This window comes from Ictidomys tridecemlineatus, chromosome 2 (genome assembly GCF_052094955.1).
Source record: "Ictidomys tridecemlineatus isolate mIctTri1 chromosome 2, mIctTri1.hap1, whole genome shotgun sequence".
Taxonomy (NCBI): domain Eukaryota; kingdom Metazoa; phylum Chordata; class Mammalia; order Rodentia; family Sciuridae; genus Ictidomys; species Ictidomys tridecemlineatus.
The window spans coordinates 2,703,388-2,724,716 of record NC_135478.1 but is presented as its reverse complement, the minus strand read 5'-3'; the positions used below and the strand labels follow the sequence as shown (position 1 = coordinate 2,724,716).

Below are 21,329 nucleotides of genomic sequence, written 5' to 3'. Positions count from 1 at the left end.
CCAGAGAACCCCACCTCCATGCACTTGCCCCCACCCCCAGCAGACTCGGGATGCGAAGCCCAGGCTGCTGGCTCCTCACCTTTCTTCTTCTCCACCTTCCGATCTAACTGGAAGCCTTCGGACCGCTTTCGGGTTCGTTCTACCTTCATGGGCCTGTGGAGAGGCACCCCATCATAGGGAACCCAGCAAACCATATAGTCCTCCCACCCAAGAACCAGCGCCTGGGGGTGGACCCACCCAGAGGGCAGAAGGAAACCTTTAGGAGGCCCCAGGGGCTGGGTTCAAGGACAGGTCAGAGCTTGTCACTATCTAGCTCCAGGACAGGACCAAGTCACCTACAGGCCTCAAGCAGACCAAGACCTAGCCCCTCTACTCGGGCTCTGTGAACCAAGCGGTGTGCTAGAACTCCTCCTCCACCCCTGTGGCAGAGGGCTGGCAACAACAGAAAGCGCTTGAGTTATATTCGAACGAAAGCAAGCGCGCTTGTCATCCCAGTGACTCGGGAGGCTGGGGCACGAAGATCACAATTTTGAGGCCAGCCTCAATAACTCAGCAAGACCCTGTGTCAAAATAAAAAACAAGGGGCTGGGGTTGAGGCTCAGTGGTAGCGTGCTCGCCTCACACGTGTGAGACCCTGGGTTCAATCCTCAGCACCACATAAAAATAAATAAACAAAATAAAGATATTGTGCCCATGTATAACTTAAAAAAAAATTTTTTAAAAATTAAAAATTTAAAAAACCTAAAAAAGACTGGGGCAACTTGGCTCATCGGTAGAGCGTCTTGGGTTTATCCCAGTACCAAGGAAAAAAAGCAAGTAAGTCGCACATCACACTCCACGGTACAGCAGTCAGAGGGCCACGCTGGCCGGTTCTCCCGGGCTGTCTGTTCACCAATGGCTGGAATTCCATTTACAAAGAGGGCCAGGGATGGGCTCCACCTCCCTCCCTCAGTGGGTCTCAGAACCAAAACTACCAGGCTGGGGCTCGGCTGCTGCCCTTGGCCCTGTGGACACTGGCCGTGACCTTCTCTGGGGGAGGCATCCTGGGCACTGCAGGATGCTGAGCAGCATCCCTGGCCTTCACCTGCTCCACGTCAGGAGCTCCTCCAGTCATGACAGCCACCACTGCCCCCAAGTATCACCAGGGATACCTAGGGGCAGAACTCCTAGCCTTGGGAAGGACCACCCTCAAGTGGATTTGGCTCCAGGGCTAAATTCCAAAGCCAGGCCTCGATGAGGGAGGAGACCTCCTGGGAGGCAGAGAAGCACGGGGTCCAGGCTGGGGTCAGGCTGGGGGCTGTGGAGCTGACCTGGCTCTGGGCTTCTCCTCAGGCCGCCCTCTCTTCTCCTTCTGGCTGGGTTTCCTCGGGGGGTCTGTGCTTTGCGGTTGCAACTTCTTGGTCGCTTTCTTTGCCTACAGCAGCCAGGGCCAGGGGTGGGGTTGGAGCATAGGTGGTGGGGCGCATGGTCCCAGACCCCAGACCACCCCACCTAGAGCTGCAGCTCCCCACTCTGTGGCCCTTCTCCCTGCCTGCAGCTGGTGGGCAGGAGGTGGACGAGGTAGAACCACGTGTGGCCTTCCGAGGTCGACTCCTGTTCTCCGGCCCTGAGAGGGCTAAGCAGACTTGGGAGTCCAGGGCCCCACCAATGGGGGGACTGAGCCACATTCTTGCCCAGCAGCTCAGGGTGGGGTGGGGACCCCTCCTCTGCCAGGAGCTGGGTTCCCCTTTGTAAATAAAGGGGGTGATGGAGAGAAGAGGTATTTTTCCAGGTTCCAACAAAGAAAGAAGTCCTGGCCTGGGGTTGCCATCATGTGGGGTCCCTGGGCTCAGGCTATGAGGCCAGACTAAATTCTGCCAGACTGCCAGTGTCCCAAGTTAGAGAGCTTAATGGGACCACAGCCCAAGGCACAGAACAGGCTCACCAGCTGCCACCACTCCTCAGAGCCCTAACTGCTCCCACACCCACCCACAAGCTGTTTGATCCCTTACAGTGGCCAGAGGGCACGTGTGAACACCTAAAATCAGACCTCTCTCCCCTCTGCCTACAGCCTCCATGGCTCCCACCTCCCTCAGGGTCAAAGGCCAAGTCCTCCCCATGGCCCATAGGTCCCTGTAGGACCTGCCCCATGCCCTTCCTGCCTCCCTCCTTCCTCTTTCCCCCCTTGTTCCCTCTGCTCCAGCCAGGAGCCCCTCACTGTGCCTCTAGTATGTGAGGCCTCAGGGCCTTTGCATGGGTGGTAACTGCTGCCTAGAATGCTTTTCTCCCTAGATCCCCTCTCACTTCATTGGCTCCTTCCTTAGTCACCTTCTCAAGTAAGGAATCTACTCCTATTTAAAGTGGAAAAGAGGCTGGGGATGTATTTGGTGGTGAGGCCTTGCTGGCATGTGTAAAGCCCGGGGTTCCATCTTAGCACCACAAAAATGGAAACTGTACCACTCTCCAGTTTGAGCCTTGGACACCCACGTCACTAGGGCTCTCCATCAGCTCCCCCAGCCTGGGCTTCCAAGCCCACTCACTGCTTCGGCACTACCTCCCCAGCAGGTGAAGGAACTGTACACTAAGGCCACAACAGGGTGAGGGGGACAAGCACAGACAGCAGCCCCCGCCACCCTCCAGGGCACACACCTCTCTCTCTAGGTCAGCCTCTGGCTCTGAGTCAGAGGAGGACGGGGGTCCACGGCCCCGGGCCCGGCGGCCGCGCTTCCTGAGGGGCTCGTCCTCCGTCCTGAGCTCCTCTCCACTGCTGCCGCCACTGCCCCCACACTCAATGTCCCCCCGCTCTGCACGCTCCCGCCGCCGCTCCTTCTCCTCCTTCTCCTGCTCCCGTAGCCGCCTCAGCTCCTCTTCCTGCTCACGCCTCCGCCGCGCCTCCAGCTCCCGCCGTCGCTCCTCATCCCGACGCTTCCATTCGCTGATGCGGTCCACTTCGTCACTGTCGCTGGGGCAAATGGCATCGGGGCCTCTGGATCCCTCTGGACTCTGCCCCAGGACCCCAGCCCACCTCACACCTGGATTCTGTCCTAGGTGGACAGAGGACTTGGCCTGAACTCATACTGCCACCCCGAGACTGAGCCACAAGTAACCCCTGCTGACACCTACCTGTCACTGCTGGAGGAGGATGGTGGCCGCTCAGGCTTTGGTTTCCGCCCTCGGGGCTTTGGGGGAGGCTTCTCAACTGTGGAAGAGGGGGAGGGGTGGTTCGTACACCATCACTCCCAGGGCTGCTGGGTGAGGAGGACAGGGACGGGAAGCCTGCCCCAGCTCCCTAGCAGAGGTGGCCCAGAGTAGCAGCTGCAGAGAGCAGGCCTCAGCCCCGGGTCAGCCCTACCTGGCTTTCTGCCGCGTGGAGGCTTCTTGACAGACACATCCGAGTCGGAGGAGGAGGGGGAAGAGGAGGAGGAAGACGCTGACCTCTCCAAGGCTACTGGCTCCTCCTTAGCCCCGTCTGAATCTGCTTTGGATTCCGAGTCAGAGGCTGATGGCACCTTCTGGAAAGTGACAGGGCCAACCAGGAGGTCAGGAGGCTGAGGGGTGGGATGGGAGGCCAGGTGCACAGGGCAAGGAGAGGCTGAATCTGCCTTGGCCCGCCCCCCATTCAGGGCTCACTCTGAGCATCCCATCACCCCCTAAATCCACCCCAATCTCCACAGTGAAAACACAGGGCCACAGGCAGCCCTGGCATCTTGGGCCACGGCTGGATCCTTCACTTGGGGTAAGGGGCCTCTCCCCAGGCCTCACTTCCTCACAGGTGACAGGGAGCAGAGCAGAGCCCTGGGGTTTGGTGGCAGGATCATCGTGCAGTCCTACACAGGGGCTACCCAGACAAGCTGCTTCCTTTGCCTTCAACCGCCCAGCCCCAACAGATAGCGCAAGCATACAGGGACACAGCGACACAGCTTTGTACACACTCTGGTACACCGACACACGTTTACAAACACACAACACACTCATGCACAAAAAAAACTCAGTGACACACAAAACACATCCATGGACACACCACCCACACTTATTCATGCTCATATTAGCAGACACACACACACACAGACACAGGAATCCTCGAGGCTGTGTCGTTCCAGAATCCACTTTTCCAAGCCCGATAATGGCCTCTCAGCACCTGCTCCTGGTGCAGCATGAGCACGTGGGCGTTCAGAAACCTGCTGCTCTGTGGCACCTCCCTGCGGCCTGGTCCCCCTTCCCACAAGGGCCAAACTCTGCACTGAGGGCAGGGCCTGGCACTGTGACGAGAAGCCCTGGGTGAGCAAGGGAACAAAACCAACCCACAGGGTCTACCTTTTTCTTCCGTCCTCCCAGAGGGCCCCGTCGTGGCGCTCGGACCACAGCTTTCTTCTCGGGGGTGAAGTCCTGGGTGAAGAGACAGGAGCTTCAGGGGCCGTTGCTGACTGGCTCCCTCACAGGCCCCCGAGCCCCCCATCAAGGAGCTGCTGCCTGCTGACCTGGTCACTGGTCTTTGCTGACTCTGATGAGCTCTCCGAGTCCTCTGCAGATGGAGACACACTGGCCTCATCCAGGTCGCTGGAGGCTTTTCGAGCTCGTTTTGAGACTGACATCTGTGAGGGAACAGTCTGGTTATATCAGCGGCTGAGAAACCTGTGATCCCCACCTGGTCCCTCATAGCTCAGTAGAGGTCAATCCTAGAAGCTTCCACAGGAATCTTTGAGAATCTAATAAAAAACCAGGGATCCAATCTTGAGGACATAATAGTCAGTGAAATGAGCCTGTCACAGTAGGTGACACACTGCAGGACTCCACTCACAGGAGTTGTCAGAGCCACAGACACAGGAAGCAGAAGAGAAGGAGCCTGGGGCTGGGATTAGTGTTGAGTGGAAGAAGCTTCAGTTTAAGTTGGAAAGTTCTAGAGATCTACGGCAGTGATGGCGCACACCACATGAATGTGCCTGATACCACTGAGTCATACACTTAAGGATGGTTAGTGGGGCCGAGCATGGTGGCGCACACCTGCAATCCCAGAAGTTCAGGAGGCTGAAACAGGAGGATCACAAGTTCAAGGCCCACCTCAGGAACTTTAGTGAGGTCCTAAACAACTCGGCAAAACCCTGCTTCTAAATAAAATATAAGAAAGGGGTGGGAGGGGCTGGGATGTAGCTCAGGGGCAAAACATTTGACTCGCATTTGCAAATCCCTGGGTTCAATCCTAGGCACACGCACATACACACACAGAATGGTAGTGGGATGTTATGTGAGCTTCAGGTCAATAAAAAAAATATCAGATAGTCTTTATTCAATTTCAGGGACATACGTGTTCTCTGAAGTCCACGTGAAGAAAACAACTTTAGAATCATACAAAGGATTAACTGAGGCACTAAAGAGAAATGGGCCTTAGAAATCAATCCCTGCCCAGTAAGGACAGCACAGTTTCCCATCAGGACATCTGTTCAGAGTCACGAAGCACTTCCTCCCATTCTGCCACAACTAGAGACGTGCTCATCTTCCTAACAACTGTTGACTCCTCTGTGCCCCACCTGAGGCCTCAGCATTAGGGACTAGTTGTGTATCTATGTTTGGCAATAAGGTCTTGAGAGAGGGCACAAGGTAAGAAGAGGTGACTAGGGTAGGCCTAATGAGTATGACTGGGTCTCTCTAAGAAGGGGAGACTAGGACACAGACACAAAGGAACACCCATGACAGGACACATCAGGAAGTCCCAGCCCCACCACACCTTGATTTCAGACTTCTGGCTGTAGGGTTGTGGGAAGTAAGGTCCTACCATTTGAGCTGTTCCAGCTGCAGCACTCAGTTGCGGCAGCCAACCTAGCACATACGTGTACTTGGTGACCCCTCAATGAGAGGTGAAGCCCCTGCTCCTGGGTGACTTATATTTTAGTCCAGAGACAGATGTAAATATTAAAGAAGACTCTGTTAGAACAAGAAGTCCTATAAAATAAAAAAGGGCTGGTTGGGGTGCCTGACATCAGGAGCTCAGAGGTAGATGCTGCTATGAGGCCTGGGGCAAAACACGGGGAACAGAGGCTGGACAGCCACAGGTGCCAAGGCCTTTGGGATGAGGAGCCTGGCATTTCAGAAGATGTGAAGAAGGCCTGGTGGCGGAGCAGGCAGTCAGAGGACAGGGCTCTGGCTGGATCCACAGGGCTGCACATGCTGTGTGGAGTTAGACCCCATCTTACAGATGCCAAGCCAAGGCCTGCTGAGGCTCATCTCACACCACACCTTTAAAAAGGGAGGTGGGGGCTGAGGTTGTGGCTCATCGATAGAGCACTCGCTTAGCATGTGTGAGGCCCTAGGTTTGATCCTCAGCACACATAAATAAAATAAAGGTACTAAAAAACAAAAAAGGAGGTGGCTGAGATGAGCAGCAAGCTTAGGCCAGGGTCAGAGAGAAAGGACATCAAGAAAAAGGAAGCGAGGGAATTAAATATTCTTTGTTTCCTTCCTCATCTGCATTAGGATGAAGACTCTTAACCCAGCTTTCAGGGAATGCCCGAAGTATACATTTTTTGTATCCTGAGTTCACGTTATTAATTCCAGGTTTCCATCAGATTCTGAAGCAGCTCCAGACCCTGAGAAAGGTTAAGCATTTGAAGCTGGGGTGTGGCCTGGTGCCCTGGACAATAGGGCAGAACGGGAGGACTAAGACAACCAGGATGTTAAAAGGGCAACTGAGCTGGCGTGGGTGGTGGCGCACGCCTGTAATCCCACTGGCTCAGGAGACTGAGGCGGGAGGATCATGAGTTCAAAGCCAGCTTCAGAAAAAGCAAGATGCTAAGCAATTTAGTGTGACCCCGTCTCTAAATAAATTACAAAATGGGGCTGGTGATATGGCTCAGTGGTCAAGGGCCCCTGAGTTCAATTCCTGGTACCAAAAAAAAAAAAAAAAAAAGAGCAACAGCATGTGGTTCTGGACAGGGCCTTGTAAAAAAGGACACACTCTTCCTATATGCACATGGAAGGCTGAAGAGGAGGCCAGGGGGTGGGCGCCAAGTGTCCCTGAGCAGGACAGCTCTGTACCATGGCAAAAATAGCACACAGGCAGTGTCTAGGTGGAAAGACCAGCTCAGTGTCCCTACTGGCCAGGCACCATGCTAGGCCTGACTCCAAGAAGGCTCATGGTGGGGGTCTAGGATGTCTTTTTTTTTTTTTTAATATTTATTTATTTATTTTAATTTTAGGTGGACACAGTATCTTCATTTTATTTTTATGTGGTGCTGAGGATCGAAATCAGTGCCCCACACATACTAGGGGAGTGCTCTACCCCTGACCCAACCATAGCCCTAGGATGTGTTTTAACCCATAAAATCCTTAAAAAAGGAGGTACTCAATGGGGCCTTCAGAAGATAAATATGAAGTCCAGATCTACAGCTACAAGGAAAAGTTCTGACAAAATAATGTGGCCAAAGGGAGAGTATAAAGCTGATTGCTTATTAAACCACAGCCCCAAAGACAGGAAAGGAACGCCAAGGGCATGTTATGGTGAAGATCACAAATGGAAGGGCTCTCCAACAAATGCCCAGTGCTATTAAAAAGAGTTATAATAATTTATATTTGTTTAAAGCAAAATTGCAAAAAAACATGGTACATACTGAATACATACTGAACCATATGACTACCTCTAAGTGTGAGAGGACGAATTCTATATATTTCTGTGTGACTCCTCGAACAATAAGTGGAAATAAATGGGAACTTCTAAAAAACAATGTCAAAGCATACCATAAAAAGTTGGGGAAGGGCAGAGGCCGAGGCTGGGGCTGGGGTTCAGTGATAGAGTGCTCACCTATCACATGCGAGGCTCTGGGTTCAATCCTCAGCACCACATAAAAATAAGTAAATAAGGGCTGGGGATGTGGCTCAAGTAGTAACGCGCTCGCCTGGTGTGCGCACAGTGCTAGGTTCCATCTCCAGCACCATATAAAAATAAAAATAAACAGGTTGTGTCCACCAAAAAATGAAAAATAAGTATTAAAAAAATTCTCTTTAAAAAAAAGTAAATAAAGATATTGTGTCCCATAATAACTAAAAAATAAATATAAAAAAAAAAGTTGGGGAAAAAACTACTCAACAATCTTAGGATAGCAGTTAGAATTAATTTATATTGTAGACAGCTTCTCAGCCATTGAAAACTTCAATGTAAAACAAAATGTAGACAAGAGCAACGGCCTACTCCTGTAATCCCAGCAACTTGGGAGGTTGAGGCAGTAGGATCCCAAGTTCAAAGCCAGCCTCAGCAACTTAATGAAGCCCTGAGCAACTCAGCAAGAAACTGTCTCAAACTAAAAAATAAAAAGAGCTGGGGAGGTGACTCAGTGGTTAAGTGCCCCAAGGACATCAATCTCTAATAACCAACCAACCAACCAACCAAAATGTAATGCAAGGAAATGCTCATAACACTACTTACACAACAAACAAGCTCCCCAATACATCAGGATATCATGTATCCTTGCTTGGTTCAGTAACACCCCACAGATAGCAGGAAACTTTTTTTTTTTTTTTAGTTTTCTGCATTTTCCAAAATACCTACAATGAATATATGGCTCATGGCTTTAGAAGCAAAAGCAAATGTTATTATAAAAAATAATTGGGGGGCTGGGGATGTGGCTCAAGAGGTAACACGCTCGCCTGGCATGCATGGGGCGTTGGGTTCAATCCTCAGCACCACATAAAAATAAAGATGTTGTGTCCACTGAAAACTAAAAAATAAATATTAAAAAAATAATACTAATAATAAAATTTGGGGAGCTGGGGTTGTGGCTCAGGAGTAGAGCGCTTGCCTCACATGTGTGAGACCCTGGGTTCGATCCTCAAAAAATAAACAAAGACATTGTGCCCATATATAACTAAAAAATAATAAAAAGTAAAAAAAATAATTGGGGGGGGGCTGGAGTCGTGGCTCACCTGAAAAGCGCTTGCCTAGCCTGTGTGAAGCCCTGGGTTCGATCCTCAGCACCACGTAAAAATAAATAAATAAAAAAAGGTATTGTGTCCAACTATAATTTAAAAAATTAAAAAATTAAAAATTAAAATAATGGGGGGGGTGCTGGGTATATAGCTCAATTGGTAGAGTGCTTACCTCACATGCACAAAGCCCTGGGTTTAATCTCCAGCACCACTAAAAATAAAAATAAAAATAAGGGGCCAGGGTTGTGGCTCAGGGGTAGAGCACTTGCCTTGCAGGTGTGAGGCCCTGTGTTTGATCCTCAGCACCACATATTAAAGATATAAAATAATAATAATAGGGGGCCAAGGTTGTGGCTCAGTGGTAAAGCATTTGCCTAGCATGCATGAAGCACTGGGTTCGATCCCCAGCACCACAATAAAAAAATAAATAAATAAACAAGTAAAAAACAATAGGGGCCGGGGGATAACTCAGTGGTAGAGTAGGTACTCAGCATGTAGAGGGTCCTGGGTTTAATCTCCACCACCAAAAAAGTAAAACAAAAAAAAATTAAAAAGAAATTTTTAAATTTCTTCCTCTATCAAAGAATTTACTACTAGAACCTGGTCATTTCACCATGTACCCATATATTTAAAAGCAGTCAAAAGATAGGGAAGAGACTGTCCCCAACAGAATTGAACACACATCATCTGCATTAAAAAAAAAAAAAAAAAACCTGTACAGGAATTTTCACAGCAGCATGAGCCATCCTGGCCAAGAAGTGGGAAAGAAGCCAAATGACCATTGACAAATGGACATGGGGCTGGGATTGTGGCTCAACGGTAGAGCGCTCACCTAGAATGCACAAGGCCCTGGGTTCGATCCTCAACACCATATAAAAATAAACAAAGACTAAAAAAAAAAAGCACAAATGGACAAACTCGGGGGCCATCTCTACAGTGCAGCATCGCTCAACAAACCACCACATGAAGAACCTTGAAGATATCATGCTCATGAGAACCACACAACACCCGACTCCACTGACAAGAAACGCCCCAAACAGAAAAGTACGGAGATAGGAATTTGTGGGTGCAAATTTGAGAGGATGGGGTGACAGTTCATGCATGGTTCTGGGGTCCCTTTTGAGGTGATGAGAATGTTCTGGAACTAGAAAAAAGATGGCAACTCTACAAATATACTAAAAATCACTGAGTTGTACACTTTGAAATGGTCAATTTTGTGGTGTAAAAATTTTATCTCAATTTTGTTAAAGAAGAGAAGGGTGCTGGTGGGAGAGGTTTCAGGGTGCTGGGGTGCCTGTGCCACGCACAGGCCATGCCCCGGCTTGACCCCTACCTTCAATGCTGATGTCTTCCGTTTCAGGCCACTGTTGTCACTACTCTTATCAGAATCAGAGTCACTTTCCATCCTGTCACTGGCAGCTGTGGCAGTAACGGCTGTGACGGCCATGACTCCCCGGTCGTCCGCGTCGCTCCCACCTGCTGGGTCAGCTTCAGGGGCCTCACTGTCGGAGGAACTCACCGGCTGGGTGTGGAGGTCAAAGAATACGTGTCACCCTGAGTCTTGTGTGGATTTCCCAAATAGGAGGGGGAACCCACCAGTGGGGTCTCAAATGTCAGGTCCTGGCTTCCTTGCTTTACAAATGGGGTAACCAAGGCCCAGAATACCCAGAGAAGGAGACAGGAGGGTAAGATGGTAGACACCAAGGTCAGGAAGTGGCACCCAGGGTTAAACCTCGGGCAAGTAACTCCAGCCTTTCTTGTACCTCAGTTTCCACATCTGAGCACAGTGTTGGCCGTAGAGGGCTATGGCGAGGGTGCGCCTAAAGTGGTACGTGGAGTACCAAGGGCAGGGCCCAGGCTGTGGCAAGGGCTCAGAAATGTTTGTTTTCTCTTTTTTTAATCATTCTATCCTGAGGAAGCTGGCCTATGACAAGACCTCTGAGCACCTTCCAGGTGCTGCTCAATTTCTACTGCATTCAAAATGACAGCAGAGGCAGCAGCAGGCACAAGAACAGCCACCACTTCTGTGGGCTTCCTCTGTGCTGGCCAGTGCCAGCCTCGTTCACACCATCAGTCAATGCTTGTGGGACAGCATACTGCCATGTGCCCAGCACCACATGAGGGGGTAGTGAAGACACAGAAGGGACTGAGGCATGATCCCTTGACCCCGGGAGTGACTGATAACATAAATATGGTTCCCAGTTGTGGCAACGGGCAGAAAATCACTGCATGTGGTTGTAGAGACTGAGGGGTGGGAGTATTTTGCACTGGGTGGTCCATGAGGCCCTTTAGAGGATGACATTTCAGTGGAGAATCTGTCCCCAGCACGCAGAGGGGGACAGGCTATATGCACTCTAAAGAGCAGGAATGGCATGAATGATGGTCCCCTTAGCAGCCAGAAGAGGCTGGTATAGCTTTCCCTGGGCCCGGGAAGATGAGATGGCAAAGCAGAGGCACACAGTGAGACTGGGTGGGTCACTCAAGGTGTTACTGAGGCTCTAAAATCATCAGGCAAAGCGCACAGTGAAAGCATGGGGCTTTCTTGGGTCCCTTTCTGAATTCAGTTAGGATGTCTTACGTTTGTGGAAGGAAAATGCAGGAGCCCCAGGAATATTCAGCCATCACTCCTTCATCCAACGAACATCCTGGAATACCTACTATGTGCCAGGCCCTGGCTAGAGACGAATAAGACACGGTCCCTGCCCGTAGGGAGCTCATGGTCTAATGGGGAGACAGCCAAGTAAATATACAGTCACAAGAACAAGAAGGGGATGCCACAACAGTTCTCGAGCACAGAGGCGCTGGGTGACACCAGCCTAGCTGTATCCGAGTAAAACCCACCCGAGCTATTTCATGTCGTTTCTATTCTGAATATCTATCACTTAAGACAGAAGAGAAGGCAGATTTTTTTTTTTTTAATCTTGGTTGTTGATAGACCTTTATTTTGTTTATTTGTAAGTGGTGCCAAGAATCGAACCCAGTGCCTCACACATGCTAGGCAAGCGCTCTTCCACTGAGCTACATCCCCAGCCCGGGGATAAGATTTTTTTAAGGCCGCAATCTCTGAAAACAACACATATGTCCATCAACTGATAGATACGCCATGTGGCAGGGGTACAGAATGGAACAGTCAAGCACAGAGAAGGAAGGGAGCACTGACACTCTAAGCAAAGGAAACCTGGACCTCCGCGCAGCAAGGAAAATGGACAAAGGCCCCAAAGCAAGAGATCCCACTGAAAGGAATTTCTTGGCTAAATTAGGCGAATCAAAACAGTAGATCTGGGGCTGGGGATGTGGCTCAAGCGGTAGCACGCTCGCCTGGCATGCGTGCGGCCTGGGTTCGATCCTCAGCACCACATACAAACAAAGATGTTCTGTCCGCCAATAACTAAAAAAATAAATATTAAAAAAATTCTCCTTTCGGCTCGGAGGAGGTTAAGGTGCAACTCTCTTCGGTCGTCCCGAATCCGGGTTCATCCGACACCAGCCGCCTCCACCATGCCGCCCAAGTTCGACCCCAATGAAATCAAAGTCGTGTACCTGAGGTGCACCGGCGGCGAGGTCGGCGCTACGTCTGCCCTGGCCCCCAAGATCGGCCCCCTGGGTCTGTCTCCCAAAAAGGTTGGTGATGATATTGCCAAAGCAACTGGTGATTGGAAGGGTCTGAGGATTACAGTGAAACTGACTATTCAGAACAGACAAGCCCAGATTGAAGTGGTACCTTCTGCCTCTGCCCTGATCATAAAAGCCCTCAAGGAGCCACCAAGAGACAGAAAGAAACAGAAAAACATTAAACACAGTGGAAATATCACTTTTGATGAAATTGTCAACATTGCCCGACAGATGCGTCACCAATCTTTAGCTAGAGAACTTTTTGGAACCATTAAGGAGATTCTGGGGACTGCCCAGTCTGTGGGTTGTAATATTGATGGCCGCCACCCTCATGACATCATAGATGACATCAATAGTGGTGCAGTGGAGTGTCCAGCTAGTTAAGAAGTACATGGGAAAATTTCTTTTCCACAGTTAAGTACATGGGAGAATATTTTAATAAAGGATCATCTGACAACCAAAAAAAAAAAAAATTCTCTCTAAAAAAAAAAAAAAAACAGTAGATCTGAGGTTGTCAGGAGCTAGAGGGAGAACTGAGGATGACTGTGAGTGGGTTTCTTTGTGGAGCAGGGGAATGTTCTGGAATTAGAGTGATGATGGTTATATACATTACAAATGTACTAAAGCTACTGTAGAGTTTTAAAATGGTTAAAATGGAGGCCGAGAGTATAGCTCAATGGCAGAGAGCTTGCCAAGCATGTGCATGACCCCAAGTTCAAACCCCAGGACCACAAATTTTTTTAAAGAAAAAAGGAAATAGAAAATGGCTAAAATGATGAATTTTATGTCAATTTTATCTCAATTTTTTAAAAAAGATCACAGAGAAAGGCAAATTCTCTTGTTATAACTAGCTAGCCAAGGTACAGTGGATTAGACGGCAACCTACTGGCCAAGTAAAATCAAGGAGGAGGACGGAGGACTAAGGGCCTGAGAGAACGTGAGAGGAGTTTCAAGGCACATGCTGACAGTGAGACCAGGAAGGAGAAGCAGAGAGGAGCCAAGTCTGTGTCGAGGTGCTACAGGTGGGTGGGCGGGAGTGGGAGGTTTGGGGGGAGGTAGTGGTGGAAGGGCTAGACAGATGCTGAAGGTCAGGTCTCTGCAGCACATCAGCGCACACACAGGCAGAACAGAATGGAAACGTGGGAAGAAGAATTTGGGTAGCAGAGCTGGGCTGGAGGGAACCTGGACCGAGGGAATGACAGGAGGGGAACTCAGTCCGCCTTCAGTTTCCTGCCCCCTCCAGTCTCCCTGTTTTATAAAGCCCCTTATTCTTCCCCCACCAACCTCTGCACATAGTCTCAAGCTAACAATCCCTGCTTAACAGAGAAGAAAAATGAGAAACAGGTGTTGAAATGACCTCGCTGCTCAACACCAAGCATGTTTTGTCTGCCTTGTGCCACTGTGGCCAAGGGCCCTTCGGCACAGCAACAGGGTCCCCTGCCTATATAATTTTTGACAAGATTATTAAAAAGGACAATACTTAAGTAGGTCAAGCCCCAAACTGAATATGCCAGGAGAGAATAACATTTTCACAGTGATTTCTCTCACTCCTTTCCTTCAGAGAGTTCAGAGGCTCTCAAATCTGTTACTTCCCCTTGGAGCACACCTGGTGAGTAGAGAAGGGAGAGCTTCAGCTCCACTTTTCACAAGGGGAAGCAGCAGCTCAGAGAGTCTAAGTGACTGAATGATGGGAACAAAGGTCTTTTGTCAAAGGTCTACATCACCATTCCAAGATCTACCATTATTTAAATGATCCTGAGCTTGTCATGACTCTATGCAACAGGTGGGAAGTACCACTCTGATTCTGGGGATGAGGATACAGTCAGAGAGAGGTTAAGTCACAGCTCAAGAACAGAATGAAGCCAGGAGCAGTGGCACATGCCTGCAATCCCAGAAACTCTGGAGGCCAAAGCAGGAGGATCGCAAATTCAAAGCCAGCCTCAGCCACCTAGCGAGGGCCTAAGCAATTTAGCAAGACCCTGTCTCAAACTTGGATTGTGGATGGGCTGGGATTGTGTCTTAGCAGTAGAGCACTCGCCTACCACGTGTGAGGCCCTGGGTTCAATCCTCAGCACCACATAAAAATAAATAAATTAATTAAATAAAGGTATTGTGTGCAACTACAACTAAAAAATAAATATTAAAAAAAAAAAAAAAAAACGGGGCTGGGGATGTGGCTCAAGCGGTAGCACGCTCGCCTGACAAGCGTGTGGCCCGGGTTCAATCCTCAGCACCACATACAAAAAAAGATGTTGTGTCTGCCAAGAACTAAAAAATAAATATTAAAAAATTCTCTCTCTCTATCTCTCAAAAAAAAAAAAACAGGGCTGAGGATGTGGCTCAAGTGGTAGCGCGCTTGCCTGGCATGCGTGGGGCACTGGGTTCAATCCTCAGCATCACATAAAAATAAAGATATTGTGTCCACCTAAAACTAAAAAATAAATATTTAAAAAGAAAGAAAGGAAAAAAGGGGGGGGGGGGACACCTGGGGATGTGGCTAAGCATCCCTGGGTCCAAACCCCAGCATCAATAAAAAACAAACAAACAAATAGAGGGCTAGGGATGTAGCTCAGTGGGACACTGCCCTGGATTCAATCCCTAGTACCAAAACAGAGTGAATGACTAACAGAGCAGGGACACAGCTCAGGTCTGCTCTGGCCTCAAAGCCTGGGCCACTGGACACAGGCGCACACGCAGTCAAAGCCCCTCCTCACTTCAGCCCTTCTCTTTACCGGCTGTAGTCTGGTTTGGGCCTCCACAGCCCATCAAGCGATTGGGACCAACTTGCTCACCCTGAGTACATGCGTACAGCCAGGACCTCTGCATCTTATGGAGGTGGCTTTCAGCAAAGGTTTTGGGAAATCTGATCCACACAGAAACATTTAGTGGATGTGAATGCTGGTGGCCCAGAGAAGAACCCAGAAGAAATAAAAAGCCAAAGCTTGCCACCTCCAAACATCCCAGCATCAGATGGGTATGAGAGAAACAGCTGGCTGTCTGAATAAGCCTTGAGGTAACTATGGTGCAGAAGAGGCCGGACCTCAAGTGGTCTCCTCATTTCCCATTGTGGCCTCTGCTATCCACTGAGCACTTACTGTACATTTTCTCACTGAGCCTCCAAAAAACTGAGAGGCTGAGAACACCATGAGCATGATCCTAGGAACACAGTCAGCAGGCGGCACAAAGCCAGGACCTGAACCCAGGTCTACTTGGCCCCAGGCTCCCTTGTGAGCGGGCAGGCCTCAGGTCCTCCTCCTCCCCACAGAAAGAAAAGAAAATGAGCGTGGGGGAGGGAGGCCTGCACTTTGGTCTCAGCTCAGTTCTGTTGCTGACAAACTTGAGAGCCCTGTACAGGTCTCTGCCTCTTCACCTATCAAGGAACAAGGATATATGAAGTGGGGATCCTTCTAAGACAATGGTTCTCAACCATGAGTGATTTTGTTCTCAGGATGCATCTATCAATTTCTAGACCTATTTTGGTTAATGAGATTGGAGGTGGAACCAGCCATGTTGGTGCACACCAGTAATCCTAGCAACTTGGGAAGCTGAGGCAAGAGTATCACAAGTTCCAAACAAATCTAGGCAACTTAATGAGACCCTGTCTCAAAATAAAATACAGGCTGGGCATGGTGACACACACCTCTAATCCCAGCAATTCTGGAGGCTGAGGTAGGAGGATGGCAAATTTGAGGCCAGTGTCTCAAATAAAAATAAAACAGGCTGGATATGTAGCTCAATAGTAAAGCACCCATGGGTTCAAACCTCAGTGCCAAAAAATAAAATAAAATAACAGGACTGTGAATGTAGCTCAATGCCACAGTACTTGCTTAGCATGAGTGGAGCCCTACATCCAACATTCAATAACCAGAACCAAGAGAAAAAAAAAAAAAAGATTGGGGTGAAATGGACAGGTAGTACTGCAGCTAGCAAGTGAAGACCAGCCATACTGCTCAGCAGTCACAATGCACAGGGGAGACCCTATTGCAGAGAATGATCTGGCCCCACATTTCACTATTATACTGCTAAAAAGGACAAATATTGGGAAACCTGGCCCAGGTCTAAGGGTTATCAGATTTTAGCTGGGGCCCTGTGGATATTCAAGCAAACTCTCTGGGCTTTAGTCTGCTCATCTGTACAATGGAAAAACAGCACATGACCAGGCCACTCTCACTGTGGGGACCAAAACACACTTAAGTAAAAAAACACCCCAGATGCCATTTTTACCTGCTGGCTTCTAAGGGGATGAGAACTTGGCCCTCCTTTCCTCTTGGGAGGCCTAGCCAAGACTGTCAAAGTATTGAGGCTATTCTGTGGGCTGAGATGGACCAATTTTCAAGATTTACTCTTGAGTAAATACATCAAAGTTCAGAATTATATGCTTAAGAAAAGAATGTTGGAAGGGTATACAAGGAATTGGCAGCTGTGGTTATCTTGGGAAGAAAACAAACAAACAAAAAAAGGAGGAAGTAGGCTTAGAATGGAGGTACCAGTGCCTTTCAAACCAAAAACCTTGGGGATGAAAAAAAGAGATGCTCAGTTTCCCAAAAAGCGATGACTTCAAAAACCTACCTATGCCCTGGCTACATCCAAAGGCTCGGAGACAGCACTTTGCAGGGAAGACCTCAATGGTCCCAGGCCTCAGTCCTACACTACTAAAGCTACATCTCAAGGAACCTGCATTTTAAACAAATGTTCCACTGAAAGCACATACGGTTAGAGAACCAAAGAGCACAAATAAGCTCTAACACTTACAGCTACTTGGGGGACCTGCAGAGAACTTATTTCATTTCAAGGGTGCACTATTTTTGCATTTCCTTTCCTCGAGGGCAGCATCTATGCAGTACTTAGCAAGCTGTGGGTGTCCAATAAATATTAAATGGTGTGATGATTCACCAGGAGGTAATAAGCTTAGGACATAACCAAAGAGAACTTGAGTCAGGGCCAGAAAAGAATCTCATGCCTTAAAGACTTTCTGATCCACAGAGCCAGACCGGGGACAAGTAAAGCCTCAGGAAAGATGCTGAGTTATCAAACAGGGGAACCCTCTACCTCCTGGACACAGATTCTTTATCAAGAATAAAATACCATCAACATGAATACACATGGGCCCAGCCCCTTGATAAGAGGCTACCAAACCATCAATGTCCAGGACACATCTGCTGAGTGTATCCCAAATTCTAGACCCACAGCCCATGGCACATGGCAGGTGTCAACACAAAAACGTGTGTGAACCCATGAGTGGTTGCTCCAAAGCACCACCCACCCCAGATTGAGATAGAGAGGCACGTCCAGACCGACTCAGGACCCTGAGTTCTCAAGCAGGACCAGGGGCGACAAAATGACTCCATCCATCTTCAGTTAATGAAAAACACATGCCAGACCTGACGCTCACCAACTCCCAATTTCCACTCCTCAGACAACCATGGATATCCTTTCCTTCACTTAACAAATTTTCCCTCACTGAGATCTGTTCCCTTGGCCTCCCCCATCTTCATGCCCACCCCTTCTAAATCCAGGCCATCACTGCCCCCTACCCGCAAAAGCACTGGTTTAAAAAAAGAGTAAAATCCCCAGAACCAAAAAAAAAAGAACCCCAGCCCAGCTTTCCTCCACCGACACCTCACTCCAAAATGCCCACCACAGGGCACCACTCTCTGGCTTTTCAAGGCCTTCCATTAATGACTTACTTTTCAAAAGTTCTTCTTTTCCCAGAACATTCCCAGACACTGATACGCCACTGAGATGTCCCCATTGCTATGGTTCCTGACTATTTTTTCCCACCTGAGCATGAACTCTCACATCTAAAAACTATCACTTATTCTCCTGCATCCAAAACCTAAGAAGAAAGAAAGGCAGTTTTTTTTTTTTTTTTTTTTTTTTTTTTTTTGTGGTGCTGGGGATAGAACCCAGGGCTTTGTGCATGCAAGGCAAGCACTCTACCAACCGAACTATACCCCCAGCCCAGGCAATGATTTTTTAAAGAAATTATTTTCCTTAGAAAAAAATAGTTTTTATAAGAATTTTAATAACATGCTATTATAAATTCAAGCTCACTGGGCATAGTGCACACACCAATAATCCCAGCCACTCAAGAGGCAGAGGCAGGAGTACCACAAGTTCAAGAGCAGCCTGGGCAACTTAAACTTAAATCCTATCTCAAACTAAAAAATAAAAAGGGCTGAGGATGTGGCTGAGTGGTAGAGGGTCCCTGGGTTAAATCCTCAGTACAAAATCAAAAACAAAACCACAAACAATTAAAGCTCATTCTATAGCAGTGATTCTCAGCAAAGGGTGATTCTTCAACCCTCTCTCCCTACCCAGAGGACACAAGACAGTGTCTGGGAACTTCACAGCACCCCTGGCATGGAGTGGGCGGGGACCACGGGTGCCACTTAGCATCCTGCATTCCAGAACGCTCCATTCCCAAAAAACAATCTGGTCCTTAAAGTCCACAGTACCGAGGAGGAAAGACCCTGCCCTAGAAACTTCCTTTTCCTACGAGATAAGGAAAAGGCTATTTCTAGCCCCCACTGTAAAGAAGTATCCCCAAATGGGCCCCACATACACCCCAACTGGATGTTCTCCATCTCCAGGGTACTCACCGGAGGAGCACTGTAGCTGGCGTGGGGGTTGTTCTGAATCTCCCACAGCCCCTCATTGAAGCCTTTCCTCTTGTTGGGTTTCCCGTACTTATCTTTACATTTGTCGTAGGGGAACAAGTCCTTGGGTCCCAGGAAAGCTCTGGAGAAAGGAACAACAGATCACCTCCAGGTGAGCCAGACCACACTGGGAGGCACCAAGTGGGGTAACCAAGCCCCAGTTGGAGACACTTACGTTTCGTGTGTACCAAAGAAGAAGATGGGGTATTTGTTGGGTGGGGGCTTCACAGCACCATCAGCAATGTCATCAATCTATAGAGAGAGGTCAATCAGCCCAATCAGGGGGTGATTTAGCGGGAGAGACAGGAGACAACTTCACAGAACAACCCAGGAAATCACCAAGAAACCAACCAAGTTACTTGGGGAAAGGCATGAAAGGAGAGGGGAGCCTTCAACCTAGGAAGACACATCACTTTACAAATAGGAATCTGCATTCTTCTAGACACCCCTCATTGCACCTGTCCCCCACCTGAGGTGATCTTTCTCCCCCTACAGAGAAAGCTGGTTCCAAGGCAGGTGCTTCACCTAAGCAAAGCCAAATATGGCCCCCTGAAGAAAATAAGGGGTGGGGCCAAGATCAGCTTCTGTGAACTCCCAGGACCCTCCCCTGGGACCCCTCCTGTAAAGAGGAGATCATGCAGGCAGGAGGCCTCCCAAAGGATGCAGCTGGCAGCTCCAAGGATGCAGAGGGTGGGGGTGGGCTGCAGGAGACAGGCCCTGAGCATCCAGGAAGTCCCACCCTCTCCCCGCAGGCCCACGGGCTCCAGCAGCTGTCAGTCACTTCCCCACAAGAGGGTAGCAGCCCCTTCACTTCCAATCAGGTGCTTGGAAATGTTCTGGGCTCTCTGAGCTGGAGAAGGGGGGTCAGGGGAGGGAAAAGCTAGAGCTCTGGAAAGGAGGGAAGTGTCGGTAAAGTTTCACCTCTATGGTCTCCCCCAGGAAAATGAGTGACAGCAAATTAGGATGGAGTGGGTTCTCTGGTACCAAATTCTGCCTTCCCCATCCACCTCTCCAGCTCCTGGGTGGCCGCTGGAACCTTCCCTGTCCCTCGGTTCTCTAACTCCTCTCTCCGCCCGTGGCTCCTGGCCTTGGCTACGGGCATCCCGGCCACACATGCCCTCTCCTGCAGAGAATCCCAAACTCTGCCCCAGGACCGCCCAGCGCGCCTCCGGGGCAGCTGGCCCCCGCCCCTCAGAGGTCAGCGCTGGCTGTGAGCGCCCTCCGAGCCCGGCCACACTCCTGGGCCTCACCCCTCCACGGCCCGTCCGCCCAGGGCTGGTCTTCAGCTCGCCCAGCCTCCCTCAGTCCCCCTGGCCCACTGCACCACCCTCAGCCCGGGGCCACTGGAGCCCTCAGACCTGGGGTGACAGGAGCTTCTGGGGTCCCGCTGCACACAGCCCCCCAGACAGGGCCAACCCCAGCCACCGGCCACCGCACACGCTGCACTCCCAGGCGCGGGGCGCCCTTCAGCCCCGGGCACCGGCTGCCGCCGGAGGCGAACCCGAAGTCCGCGCGGTCAGCGAGGGACAGCCGCCCCCCGCACCCCCGCCGCGGGCTCCCCCAGCCGCCTCTCGGGCCGGGGCCGGCCACGGGGCCCCAAGCCGGATCGCAGCCCCGCCGCGCCTCCCGCGGTCTTGCCCACCAGACCCGACCCTCTCCTCAGGCCACCACGGACCCCCGGCCTCAGCGCGCCCAAACCCAGCCCCTCAGGCCCCGGGTCCCGAGCCCCCGAGCCCGGCGCGCGGCTCCCTCAGCCCCTCGGACCCGGCGCGCGGCCCCTCGGACGCCGGAGTCGCCGGATCCCCGCACTCAGCACCTCAGGCCGCTGATCGCCCGGAGGCCCCGCACTCAGACCTGCAGACCCCAGGAACCACAAGGCCCTCAGAGCCCCGCGCGGCCCCTCAGGCCCGGGGACCCCGCTGCCCCACCCCCCGCAGGGCCCATCACCCGCGCGGCCTCACCCGGGCCGGCCAGTGAGGGTAGCCCTTCATCTTGGCGAACACCAAGTCTCCGGGCTTGAAGGCGTGTGGCATGCTGGCGGCGGGAGGCCCAGGCCGCGGGAAGCGGCAGCGGCGGCGGCGACGGCAGCGGCGGCTGCAGCGGCGGCAGCGGGAGGCGAAGCCGGGGGCGGGAGCCGGACGCTGAGGGGGCGGGACGGCCGCACAG

At 50.6% G+C, this 21,329-nt stretch overlaps 1 protein-coding gene and 1 pseudogene across 2 annotated transcripts in view; one reads left to right on the top strand and one right to left on the bottom strand.

The window, feature by feature from the left end:
* Positions 1–21,329, bottom strand: part of Hdgfl2 (HDGF like 2) — a 24,320-nt gene extending 2,991 nt beyond the window's left edge. Inside the window, exons 1-11 of one of the 2 annotated variants that reach the window (XM_013361427.4) lie at positions 21,125–21,329; positions 19,339–19,415; positions 19,107–19,245; positions 10,226–10,414; positions 4,458–4,571; positions 4,294–4,365; positions 3,332–3,491; positions 3,103–3,178; positions 2,629–2,941; positions 1,311–1,414; positions 80–153 (exon numbers count right to left, since the gene is read on the bottom strand). In XM_013361427.4, the coding sequence (XP_013216881.2) occupies positions 80–153; positions 1,311–1,414; positions 2,629–2,941; positions 3,103–3,178; positions 3,332–3,491; positions 4,294–4,365; positions 4,458–4,571; positions 10,226–10,414; positions 19,107–19,245; positions 19,339–19,415; positions 21,125–21,196 (1,390 nt within the window). In that variant the 5' untranslated portion in view covers positions 21,197–21,329. Of the gene's footprint in view, positions 1–79; positions 154–1,310; positions 1,415–2,628; positions 2,942–3,102; positions 3,179–3,331; positions 3,492–4,293; positions 4,366–4,457; positions 4,572–10,225; positions 10,415–11,470; positions 11,606–19,106; positions 19,246–19,338; positions 19,416–21,124 lie in introns of those variants that run through there. The other variant, XM_040290669.2, reaches the window with a different exon arrangement.
* Positions 12,291–12,904, top strand: LOC144371615 (large ribosomal subunit protein uL11 pseudogene; annotated as a pseudogene).